The 13,276-nt window shown below is 46.5% G+C and overlaps 1 protein-coding gene across 2 annotated transcripts in view; it reads left to right on the top strand.

Annotated features, from left to right (window-relative positions):
- The window catches only part of SERPINE2 (serpin family E member 2), a 62,796-nt gene that overhangs the window by 26,616 nt on the left and 22,904 nt on the right, over positions 1-13,276 (top strand). For both annotated transcript variants that reach the window (XM_043577984.1, XM_043577985.1), the window contains exons 2-3: positions 10,002-10,282; positions 13,023-13,250. In XM_043577984.1, the coding sequence (XP_043433919.1) occupies positions 10,024-10,282; positions 13,023-13,250 (487 nt within the window). In that variant the 5' untranslated portion in view covers positions 10,002-10,023. The remainder of the gene's footprint in view (positions 1-10,001; positions 10,283-13,022; positions 13,251-13,276) is intronic.

Genomic DNA, 13,276 nt, shown 5'->3' with positions numbered 1-13,276 from the left:
TAGGTGAGCTCCAAGCCACGTAAGGCCCGCTAAGAAAATGGATTCCAACTCACAGCAGCAATCCTGTGAGGGTAACAGGTGCAAATATTAGCACACAAATCTGATAAAAGGTAGGTTGCAGTAATCATTGTTACTGCGATTATTTCTTGCAAAGAATATTGCAGTAATTCTACTAGAAATAACTCCACAGTGAACATTTTTAGGGCCAAATCTATTTGATTATTACCATAGGATGGATCCATAACAAGGGTATCACTATTCTGACAGGTATATACGTTTTTAAGATGATGCATACCCAAATTGCTTTTTTAGGAAGTCGTTTTCTATTTTGCTTTAATCCATTTACACTCACAACACCTACTGATCCATTTTTTGCTAGCAACAACCCAGAGAGCATTGATTTCTCATCTATGAATTGGGGACCTATAGACAACATCCGAGTTATTCTCAGGGTTCAGAAAAGTCATGTCCATGGAGCCTTGAGTACAGACTGAATAAATAATACCTCAAAATACGGTTTTTTGAAATGTGTCCAGATGCCGTTATAGATAAAAAGAGTTTGCATTTTTTCAGAGTGTGTATCGATTCATGGTAGTTTTTATCATGTATTTTCACAATTACTAGAAGTATGATTAGTTGTGAAGTATCTGTAATACTTGTTGATGTCTAGAGAAGGTGCTACCTTGTTTTAAAGATTGAGAAGTACTCTGGTCAATATCACTGTAACATCTTGGGTCCCCCCCCCCTCCCCCCCGGCCCTTGTTGTCATTTAGGAAATCACCCATTTGAACTGTTGCATCTTAAAAATGTGTTACTGAGAAAGTCTGTAGGACTTGATACCGTAAGTGAAACGGATTTAGTGACCTAAGACAACAGACCGAAAAACCTCTCTCGGAACCATTAAACGTTTTTTGGAACGTACCCACCTCTACTCCCATCATAACCGAATCCCTTCATTCTCTTATGGAGACATGCAAAACACACTTAGCGTGGTCTTACCCTGTCTTAAAATAATCTGAGGAAGTTGTACAGATACAGACGGGGCTACATCAAGGTGGAAGTATTGTGTTTGACCCATTTTCTTAGCTTGATCATTGAGACTCTTTTAAGTAGCCATTGAAATAAAAACCAGAGACGGTCTCAGGTCTTGAGCAAAGAGGAAGACCAGGGAAGAAGAACCAACGTTCCCTGGGTGCCACTCTGAGGTGGACCCTGTGCCAGCTACTGTCTGTCTCTGTTCGTGTTCATGGAATTTCCACGACCGCCGTTGGAATTTGATTTGTAATAAATAGCGTGCAGAGGAGAAAGCCGAGATTGGTAAAGATTGTGACTTGCCTTGGATCTCTTGGTTAGTGGATGATAAAATTGGAATTTGAAACTTGGGTGAATTTCCCCTGACTCTTAGAGGAAAACGGAATAAATGTCTCATGATCTTGTATTCTGAGGGAGAGACAACGAACCGAGCCCCAGTTGCCTTCTTCCTCCTGGCCTCCCCTTTTACCCCAAAAGGGATTTCAGAATGAATGACGTGTATACCAAAGGCACTTGGATGTCAGAGCGTACCTAACAAAATGCGTCTCTTCGTTGAAGGAACCTTTTAGACATTGTTGCCATACATTTCAGCTCTGAGATTTTGCTCCTGAGCATTTTTAGGTTCCTTTTGGCTAACTTAATCAGTGTCATAGATCAACCATGCACTTTGAGGTCTGATAAAAATTTGGGGCGCCTGGGTGGCGCAGTCGGTTAAGCGTCCGACTTCAGCCAGGTCACGATCTCGCGGTCCGTGAGTTCGAGCCCCGTGTCAGGCTCTGGGCTGATGGCTCAGAGCCTGGAGCCTGTTTCCGATTCTGTGTCTCCCTCTATCTCTGCTCCCCCCCCCCCCCCCCCGTTCATGCTCTGTCTCTCTCTGTCCCAAAAATAAATAAACGTTGAAAAACAAAATTAAAAAAAAAAAATTTAAGGAAAAATCCTAAGAGGTCTGTAAGCCTCCCCCAGTAACCCGAAAGAACATTTTAAAACCACCAAGCGCTGTCACTTTGATCGGTTGGCATTTCCTGTTTCTTCCCTTAAGTTGTAAAGGTGCTGGCTCACTCTGCTAACACTCTGTGTACTTCCCAAGGGTATCAAGATGCACTCTACAGTTGTGCTTGTTCATCTAATTTTCTATCTTAAGAGAACGTGGTAGGTACTAGGAAAATGAAGACCGGTTTTGATGGAATCTATTGCGATAATGTTTGCAAAAGTCTGAGAGGCCAGAATCATCCTCTTGCATTTATAGGAGCATACTTGAGCCTTAACCTCAATTATTGGTGCATGACAGCCACTGTCACTTTGCAGATACAGCCCTAATCACTGTGGGCCAACTCCTGAGGTGTGTAGAATGCCTCTTGCCAAACACCCTTCAGAGTTAGACCCTTGCCTGTTGGCAGAGTATTGGAGGGCAGCATTGGGGCCTGACTGCTGGGCAGCACAGTCCTACGTAAGGCCACGTGGACGTCTCTGGCAGCCCAGCACTTTTCCTTTGCTCTTGGAAGACTCTGGGAAGCCCGGTCCAGAAAAACTGGCGGGAGATGCTACAATTCCATACAATCTGATGTGCAGCTTTTCTCTATAGCCCTTGTAGAAGAAATGGTTGGTCCAAAGGCAAAACAACAAGGGGCCTTGGTTCTAAGAATCAAGAAACTACAAACACAGAAACCAGAAGGACATCTGCAGCTTCCCATTCCTTGAGAAATGTCAGCGTTCATGGAGAGGAGGGGCTGGTGGTTACCCCTTTCCACCTGAGATACCCTGGGGGACTCTCCTTGTCATGCTGGATGCCACTTGTTCACTCCAGGCACTCGCATTGTTTGGTTCCCACAAGCCATCAGGTTGGGTTTGATCCAGGAGACTAACTGCCTTCACAAGAGGGTGATCCATTTTGATTGTCCCAGCCCCGCTTGAAATGCCCATCTCTCCCCCCCCATCTTTCCTCACCCAATGTTCCTCCATGGGCTCTGTGGCCATGCAGGGCAAACTAGTTCACAGGTAAGCGGTCTCTCTTTCATAATTTGAACTTTAACATTTGGATATAGTCCAGGGAGTGCTGTCAGTAGATTCTGGATTTTCCACATTGCCCAGGATTCTCAGTTTATTTGGAGTTTATTAGGTGAGGATACTCAGATGGTTTCTAAATACTCTCGCTCGCCAAGAGGAACCAGAGCTCCGTTGAGAAGTGGCTGATTCTACCTGGGGCAGGAAGGGTGCAGAATGGGCCTGCAATATCTCGTCAAAGCAGAAAACAAGGAAGCTGTTGGGACTGTGAGGTCCTATGAAAGGCTCAGGTGCTCAACCTGACGAGGCTCATTTTGAGCATCAGAGAAAAAGAATACAATTTCAGTGGATCAAGATCCTTAGAATATGTCGAAAAATGTAAGTTCACAATTATACTAAGCAAACAAAGAAGACCCCTCCTCTGGTCAGCTCTGAGATGCAGGGTAACCAATTCATCATTTAAAGAATGATCTAAGGGGTGAATCCAGCATTCATCTTGCCTTTGCTCTACAAGCTGAACCTCAGGATACCGAATTTGGAATGGAAAGTTTCTTTTTATAGAAGTACCCAACTAATAAAGTTAGCACTACAGTAGCATCATTTGGCAACCCCTAATGAAACAATGCACTTAGACGATGATCACCAGCAACTTCTAACCTCACAAAAAAGAGCCATGTGGCCACTTTCTCCTCCTGCTTACAACACCCCTGTGCGACATTCTTGCAAAAAAAAAAAAAACAAAAACAAAAAAAACTGATCAGCCTCTAGAGTAGAAGTGGCAAACCTTCTGACCTTCTGTAAAGGGCCAGGTAGATGTTTCTGGCTTTGCTGGCCCAACAGTCCGTGTTGCAACTGGGCAACTCTTTTCAACTTGCTGCAGGAGCTCAGTGCAGCCATAGACAAAACGTGTGGCCAGCTCAGGCACAGGAGTTTGCAGACCCCTGCTCTGGGTCTAACTACAAAACTTACAGGAAGTACAGAAGACAGAGGAACTGTCAAGCAGCGTCACACGAATGCCGTTAGCAAAATCGAGACTGTGGGGAGACTCTACCGAAGACCCCCGGTTTCTTCAACAAAAAAAAGTTCAGAGGAAAAAGTTAATAAAGCAACTGGGGTTAAGATTTTTTAAAAGGCAAGAGATCTGTCAACCTGTTGTAATGTGTGGAGTTTACTTAGATCCCGATTCAAATAAACTATAAAAAAAAAATTGAACACTGGCTAGATACTAACATAATAGTCACTAATTTTTGAGTGGGACAATGGTACTGTGTATATATACACATATATTCCTTAGGTCTGGAGTATATGTTGAAGGTATTTTGAATACGATGATGTCCAGAATTGGCTTCAAAACAGTTGTCGATTTTAGAAGAAATAAAATAAGCCATGAGTTGATCACCATTTTCTCTGGGTGTTGGGTACTAGGGGTTTACATTATTCTTCATATATTTGAAATCTTTCATGCCCTGAAGATTTTTGATCCATACCTGTTATAAAAATATATCGCTTGAAACATATTTTAGAGAATGAGAAGGGATGGAATGCTTGCCGTGTATTAGATACTCCTGGGGCCTCCTAAAACAGATGTGAATCCTCTGGCTAAGAATGGGAGCCAGAAGAGTCTTCTAGTATTTTCCCCCGAAACTGTTTGTGTACATCTTATTTGTTACGCTAAATAGAGCTGACAGATCTCATATGATTTATCATTTGAGCTGACAGATACTATTTTATTTATCTTTTGCTCAGGTATTGTATGTAAGGTAGGTTTTATTTTGTAAAAAGAAAAAAAAAGAAAAGAAAAAAAAAGACTGTTAGGTTGAAAATAAGCTTCGTGTTCTGTGACCGGCTGGGTGAATCTGCCATTGCTTAATCAGGGAGCACTCATTCACTGCAGGGGTCTGACTACAAGCGCTTTTTCACAGCCTGGAGAAGTTATGTAAGAGGTGGTGACCAGTGGGGACCCATGGACTACGCAGCTGGGCACGTAGGAAACCCACACCCAGCCCCTAGAGGTGGTCACTACATAGGCCAGATGCTCGCCATGGGAATGAGGGCCCAGGGTCCTATTCATTTTCCTTTTTCCTGAGAACGGCTCTAAATCTAGATTGTAGGTGATACCTTCTAACTCACAGTTGCTTAAAATACTTTCAAAGTGCCTTTTATTCCGCACCAAACACTGGAACAGCTGGATTAGTCCCACGAGTCAACCTTTGACTTAGTGACGACCGCCAGGAAGGCCCTACGTAAGACCCTGCGGACATGCAGGCCCGTGGCCCTGCTTTCTGTGAGCTTCCGGTCTCGTCGGGGGTGGGGGGGCCTACTTGGAAAACAAAATGAAAGGTGCGGATAGGAAATCCTGTGGAAATTCAGAGAAGGGGGAGAACAGACCCATCTGGGGCAATCAGGGGAAGCCTCCCACAGGCCACAGAAGGAGTTGGGGGTGGGGGGCAATGGCTGTCACCAGGTGGAGAGCAAGGAAGCGAAGAAAGACATGAGCATGGGCAAGGCCAAGGCCAAGACCTTTAAGAGGAAAGCTGGTGGACTTCACCGCCCAGTGGCTTCGCCATAATCCGCCTACAGAGGATTTTTCAGGCCAAGATAATGTTCTGAACAGTCAGGTGAACATAGGCAGCAAATAGATGAGAATATGGCACTGACACTGTGCAGGGGATTGGGGAATCGAGGTGCAGATATGAGCATCGCCAGTGTGGACGTGATGGTCGAAGCCACGGCGTCTGTGGACGGTCGGTTTCTCTGATGTCCACCCCTACTCGGGGAGACCTTGCTGCGTGTACGGATGCACAATGAGTCCGGCATTTGTAAAAACCAGCTTATTATTTACTTCGCTCGGTCTCACTTAAAGCTCAAAGCAGTACCCAACTGCAGTAAAACCTTGGTTTGCGACCATAATTCATTCCAGATACATGCCTGTAATCCAAGGCACTCGTGTATCAAAGCAAATTTCGCGAGCCATTGGCTCGGCTGTGCTCACGTGACATTCAGCAGCACGTACTACTCGGATTGCGAGACGTGGCTCGTTCATCAAGTTACAACTTATCGCAGAACCAGTTATTCACTATCCACGGTTTTACTGTACTTTCACAACATCCCTGACCCTGGAAAGGAAAGATTTGGAGGGAGAGAAACTAGAAGCAGGTGGGAAAAGAGAAGCCCACATTTGAAATGATATGGCTGGGCTGTTGGCTTTATTAATAGGTTTATGATCTCCCTCTAAAGATGGCCTAAACCAGACTCTTGGTTTTTTGTTGTGTTGTGTTGTGTTGTTTTTAGTGTTATGAAAAGAGTACTCAAGAAATGGAGACATTTAAACAGCTTTCTGACCTTCCATACCGACGCCATGTAACACACTTGGGCAACAGCTTTATTCTTTCTCCCTTACTTGAAAGCTTGCAGTGTAATTTCTCTTACAAATAAACAGGAGGTTACTGTGTTCTTTCCATAAGGAGACGCTGCTTGTCGTAGAGAGTAAGCATTTTACAGCCTGATTAAGTTCAGCGGTTAGTTCATGTAAAAGATGGTCTATTTGGACATGAATCTCTATCAGCTAAGAATTTTATAAGCCAAAGTGATTTATGGGTCAGCACCTCCTCTCCTGGCTACTGAACTTTGGAGAGGAGTGAAAACTCAGTCTCAGACGTGTACGTAAGCCAGGTGAGCTTAAACGAGGGAGCATTTAGCCTCAGAAACTGAGGCCAAGAAGAAGTTATGCCCAGAACATCAATCAAAAATAGCTCTTATTCCAAGTCCTGCACAGCTCTGACACTGTCCCAGGACACTGTTATGAAACCGCACATAGACATCTCTCAAAAACGTCCCAAATCCCAGAAACCCAAGAAAAACAGTCATGGCAGCCGTCCCCCGCTTCATAATGAAGCTCTTCTTCTAGCAGAAATTCATAACCAAGCAAAATTCTGCCAAATAAGATGGCTATTTATTTGGGAGACTATCCTTGCTGACTCCAAGGCATTGGAGCTGTTAAATATTTTTCTCTCTCACTGATCCTTTCTACCTGTTTTACAGCCGTCTACATAAATTGTAATATGCGGGTGAATCAACTTTAAGCTACCAGAGGCAAAAGCAATTTGAGGTCCTTGATGAGTGTGCAGATTCAAATATTTATTCAAGCCTTTGCCAATCCGGGAGGATTTCTTTGGGAGGCTTGGGGAGTAGAGATTAGGCATACTGAAGGTAATGTCAGAATAGACTATCACGGAAGAGTCAACAATTGAGATTGATGAAGTTGGTGCCAGTTACGAGATTTGACCATTTGTGACAAAGAGTGTACAGATCATGGTGTACTTGGAAAGGCTTTGCGGTATATTAAGTTTTAAAGAGGAGATTTTTGGGGCACCTGGGTGGCTCAGTCGGTTAAGGGTCCGACTTCGGCTCAGGTCACGATCTTGTGGTTTGTGGGTTCGAGCCCCACGTCAGGCTCTGTGCTGACAGCTCGGAGCCTGGAGCCTGCTTCAGATTCTGTGTCTCCCTCTCTCTGTGCCCCTCCCCTGCTTTCTCTCTCTCTCTCTCTCTCTCTCTCTCTCTCTCTCTGTCTCTCAAAAATAAAATTAAAAAAACAATTAAAAAAATAAAGAGGAGATTTATTTCCAGAAAGAAGGCAGGGAGGGAAGACAGGAGGACACAGTGTCTAATTTTTAGATGAAATGAGTAAAGCCTCCGTAGTCAGCATTTGGAAGCTCTCCAGCGTCCAACAGGCTGAGAGAAACTCAGGGGATTGTCATGGCATTAGAGCCAGTCCTAGGTGCCAAAGTCAAAATAGGCCACGCTGGCCATAGGAAAGCCCCAAGTAGGAGCGTATGTAGGTCACTTACATGTTTTGAATTTAGACAGGCTGTCTTAACACAATTATTTTACAATTAAGCCCTGGAGAAACTCTCAAGTGTTCTAAATTTTTAAAAACATGATTGTTTCACAATATATGAGAAAATTGCAACATCCCCTCGAATGATGGTCTTAGTGGTTCACCTCGTGGGCCTGGGAGAGGTTTGGGGGTGCCGGGGCCGAAGTCTGCTTTTGATGGCAGTCCTGTCCCCAGCCCAGTGAATTTCACTCTCCTTGGAAAGTGTTCGGAGCTCACAGGCTCAGGACTAAACACGATCACTGTCGTAGGCACATTCAGTAGACATTATTTTGATGCAATAAAAAACAATTAGCAAAAATAGAAAGTATATAAGCCATCAGGTTTAACCCCACATGTATTTATTGAACATCTACTATGTCCTGGAGTGGGAAGCAAGGACAGATGCGTCCAAAGGAAGACAAGGAAACACCCAATGCCAGCTCTGCCTAATGCTCCAGGGACCCTCTGTCTGGAGCACACAGACCTTATTCCCCACCACTCTAAGGCCTCCATCTCCTAAAAGGCCCCCCTCTCTTTCTTGTTCTCTGCAGACATCCCCAACCTCTCACACGTAAATGCACGTGACAGGAGGACACATTGGCTTCTCGGCAAGCTTGGGTCTCCAAGGCAGGAATCAAATTAGCCACATCCCAAATTCTGCTTTTGTTTGGCCGACTTCCTCTGTTAAGTCCTCATTTAAAATGAAAGTATTTGCTTTTCCATAAACACATGTAAATTTCCTACCTCTTACTTGTCACAGCCAAAGGGAGCTCAGCGAGTGGTAATCAAGGAAGAACTCGTATTTCCAACAAATCACTGTAATTGAGAGTATCTGTGTAAACAGTGCCATTCTCACAATTGATATATTTACCAATTGTTCTGCCTTATTGTAGATTTAAGGGTGCCACTTAAATTTGTTTTTATTTCTAAGTGTTTATTTATTTTGAGAGAGAGAGAGAGAGAGAGAGAGAACGTGAGCAGGGGAGGGACAGAGACAGGGAAAGAGAGAATCCCAAGCAGGCTGTGTCAGCACAGAGCCCGACGTGGGGTTCGATCTTACAAACCATGAGATCATGACCTAAGCCAAGATCAAGAGTTGGACACTTAACCCACTGAGCTACCCAGGTGCCCCATAAATTTATTTTAATTAGCAATCCTTTAAAAAATAACATGCTTATGGTAAAAAACAAACAATAGTAATAATAAACAAAAATTTTAAAAATTAAAACAAGGACATATGGTTATAAAGTAATCATAGTGACCCAAGGGATTCACTCCCTTTTTTAAGCCCTCCCATGGTTTCTTGTGACTTTGTTTTTTTTTAATATAAAATTTATTGTCAAATTGGTTTCCATACAACACCCGGTGCTCATCCCAACAGGTGCCCTCCTCAATGCCCATCACCTCTTGTGACCGTAGAATGAAATCCAAGAGCCATACATACTAGGGTCTACGGGCCTTTGGGGATGTGGGCCCTCTTCCTCCTCACGTCCCCCCTGAACTCTCTCCTGCATGGCCGTGCGCTGGTGGGGGGTGGGGCATGCTTCTGTCTCATTCAGGACTCCCCTCACACGTGTCCCCTCAGCAGAGGTGTCTTCCGTGACCCATCTCCTGTCGTCCCCAACTTGTCCTCCGTTTGCGTGCACACTGTGTTCTATCACCATGGCCCTGATCCCTCTCTGAAGTTACCGCCTACTGGTTTCTTTTCTGTCTCCCCTCTGGAAAGGAAACTCCAGGAAGGCCGGGGTCTCGTCCGTCGTTTCTAGTTGTTTGCCCAGTGCTTCAAAAAGGGCCTGGCATGCCATAGTTCTTGATTAAATACTGCGCCCGTTGGATGAAGGGTGGTTGTCTGATTGGTGTCTGGCACATAGTTGGGAACCTGCCAGATGGGGGCTCCCTCCCTCCCCCCGCCCCTCCTCCCCTTTAGAAAATACAGCAGCAACTGATTTCAGCTACACTCTCGTATTTCAGGTAAATTAACAGGGCACTCAGTTATACGGGGTGTAATAAATCCTACCGGGTTGAATACAAAGTAGTCCCCCCAAAAGTGATCACTTAGGAAGTCACATATCGTTTTGATCTTATTTTTCAGGTTGTCCTTGCCGGAAGGAACCATGAACTGGCATTTCCCCTTCTTTCTTGTGGCCACAGTGACTTTGCCCTCTGTGTGCTCCCAGTTCAACCCCCTATCTCTGGAGGAACTAGGCTCCGACACAGGAATCCAGGTTTTCAATCAGATTATCAAATCCCGGCCTCTTGACAACGTGGTCGTGTCCCCCCATGGGATTGCGTCCGTCCTGGGGATGCTTCAGCTGGGAGCCGACGGCAGGACTAAGAAGCAGCTCACCACGGTGATGAGATACGGCGTGAACGGTGCGTGCACTCCGGGCTGTGGCGGGGGGCGGGGTGGGGGTGGCCCTCGAGGGAGTCGTGCCTCTGGAGGGGTTTCGCTGGTACCGTTCTGGGACTTAGGGCTGTCTCCTCTAAAGGACGGATGTTAGCAGTGCTAGAAGTTAGGAGAACTGGATTCTGGTCTCTTCTCTAGCCCTGGGGCTTTGGGTCAGTCACGTGATCTCTCCGTGCCCTAGTGTACTTCATCTCTAACAAGAAAGCTTCCCACCTGCCCCGCCTCCACGGTGCCTTGGGCTAAACCTCACGGTGGTGAGCTGGGGAAGTGGGTGGCCGTGGCCGTGGAGGGCAGCACGGGGGAGCCTCGTAGCGATGGCACCTTTCTGGGTCTTAACTGTGCTGGTGACCACATGAATCTCAGTGAGTGGCAGCCGTGCAGAGAGCGACACGCACACACACAGGTGCCGGGAACGTAAAACACGTGTGGTGTGCATGGGCTGGGTGCACTATACCCACGGCAGTTTCCAGGTCGTGATGCGGTGCCATAGCCACACGGGCTGCTACCACTGGGGGAGACTGATCGAAAAGGCCCATGGGACCACCCCGTCCATTGTTTTGCAGCTTCCTCTGAATCTGTCAGTATTTCAGCATAAAAAAAAAACGGAAGGAATTTTTGTCAGTAAAGCCCGATGGAAAAGGTTTGAATTGCTTTGAATTACCCACATCGACGTAAGCGTCTCTGTCTCCCAGCCCTGTGGCCTTGTCGCTCCAGTTCATATATCCTCTCCCAGAGCCCACCCTCCACCAGCCTCTGGGGCGGGTGCCGTGTGTGAGGGAGCAGAAGGGGCCCCAGAGGTCACCGTGCACCATGACCTCGAGCCAGTCGCTTTGCATGTGGAAGTCTTCCTTACTATTTTGGAGAACGAGGGAGCGTCCCTTTCCCTGTTCTTCCACTCCTGTCAGCCATAACGTTCTAGGACTCTTGACCGCATTGACGCCTGAGACTCGGAGAGGAAGGCAAGCTGGGGTCAGGGGTCAAGCGCTCCGTGCCTCCCTCCGTCCCCTTCCCCCCGCCCCCCCGCCCCCCTCCGCCCTCAGTTGGCTGTTGTGTTCAATGTAGCCTCCGAGCTGCCAGCACCGAATGCTGGGACACCCTGCTCTATTTACGTGGCCTTCAATTTTGCACGAGTCTGCAGTCTGATCACCTGTCGGAAGCATGGCGGGGCTTAATACTTGGAATGCTCCCAGTTCCGCTGCTTGCTTGGAAGTTCAGTAAACTCTTGGTGATTTATAGCTTCGTGGCGAATCACCGCTTGAATTTATGGCCGTTACCAGGGCCATCCAGACCCTGCCAGCCAGTACCCTTCCAAGGCAGCGACTGGATTTCTGTCGTTTGTGTTAATGCTGAGCCACATTCGTTTTGAGCGATATTTCTCAAGTTCTTGCCGATGTTGCCTGTCGGTGGTGTCCTTCCCCCACCCTCTCCTTCTCCCAAATCACTAGCAGTTAGTTGTGTTACAGAACGTGATTTCGGTGGCAGGACGAACTCTTTCAGGGGAGCCTGAGTGGTTTTCCAGGCCCTCGTTCGGGCTCGGCCCCTGAGAACTCAGGTGTCCTCTTAGTGAGGACAGAGGCAGAACGGTTTGGGGCAGTGGAGTGAAATCTACACCCGTCTTTTCCTGGCCGGAGATCGGGGCGTGTGCAGGAGGCAGTGTGGCCAGAAGGGACGGGCTCTGGGACTTGGCCTCTGCTCTTCCCTTACCGATGAAGTAGGCCTGCTCACTCCCGCCGGGCCTGCCCCACAGAACAGCGCGCAGGGTGGGGTCATGAGAGGCCAAACAAGGAGCCAGAGGGTTGCCTCCGTGTGCACCATGGCAGACTTCCCCTACCCTTATTTAAGGGATCTGGAGAAGAGACCCTCTGAGCGCGTGACACATCAGCTCCCCAGGAGACTGTCACCGTGACCCTGCAGGCTGTTTTAGGACAGTGTCATTTTGAAAGGACCCCAAGCGAGGAACCCAAGGCTCTGTAATTTGAGCTCCCTCTAGAGCTCGCACATTTCATCCTTATAATTTACTTGCTTCTTTTCCATGTTCTGAAACCAAATGGAGCCTGTGTGAATGGCTCGTGTAAGATAAAGCTTACATTGCCACAAAATTAATCCCCTTGCTTTTTGAGCTTGATATCAAGTAAAAATCACACTGTTCTTGGATGGTGGCACATGACAATTTTTTGTAGTCTTTCTAATGCTTATTTTATTCATTTTTTTTTCCAAAATAGAAAAACGAGATCACATTGTTAAATCTTCGGCAAGAAAGGAAATAGCACTAAAGGTAGTTAAGAAAGAAAAAGAGAATGAATTAGTAAGATCCCTTGGATTTATTCCCCCATGGTGGAAGATCCCTTGGATTTATTCCCCCATGGCTACATAAAGAAGAACTTGCCAGTCTTCCTATTGACCTGGCACCAGAAAAGTCTCCCAGGAGGACCAAGTGTATGTGGGGAAGGTGTTGAGATGCCTCAAGTATGCTGTTTTGATGGTGGAAGCACCACTGATTTTTAAGAACTGCTAATAATTTTACCCTCCTTCCCCTTTTCTTAACACACGGCCACTGAGAAAGCAAAAGGCGTAGTCTCTTGCTGCTGAGGCTTATCTTGTCTGTACTGTTGTTGGTTGCCAGACAAAGAAAGAGATCTTAAACAAAAACGTAGCTTGTCTAAAGTCTTGTGGAAACGTGGCTACATCTTCCCACTTCTCCTCCAGGAGTCGGTAAAGTGTTAAAGAAGATCAACAAGGCCATCGTCTCCAAGAAGAATAAAGACATCGTGACGGTGGCCAATGCAGTGTTTGTGAAGAACGGCTCTAAAATGGAAGTGCCTTTCGTTACGAGGAACAAGGACGTGTTTCAGTGCGAAGTCCAGAACGTGGACTTTGACGATCCAGCCTCTGCCTGTGACTCCATCAACGTGTGGGTTAGAAACGAAACCAGGGGTGAGTGGCCTCAATTCCCTGGGAAC

Source organism: Prionailurus bengalensis, chromosome C1, assembly GCF_016509475.1.
Source record: "Prionailurus bengalensis isolate Pbe53 chromosome C1, Fcat_Pben_1.1_paternal_pri, whole genome shotgun sequence".
In the NCBI taxonomy this organism is placed as follows: domain Eukaryota; kingdom Metazoa; phylum Chordata; class Mammalia; order Carnivora; family Felidae; genus Prionailurus; species Prionailurus bengalensis.
The sequence above is the reverse complement of the archived record's forward strand: the minus strand, read 5'-3'. Positions and strand labels throughout refer to the sequence as shown.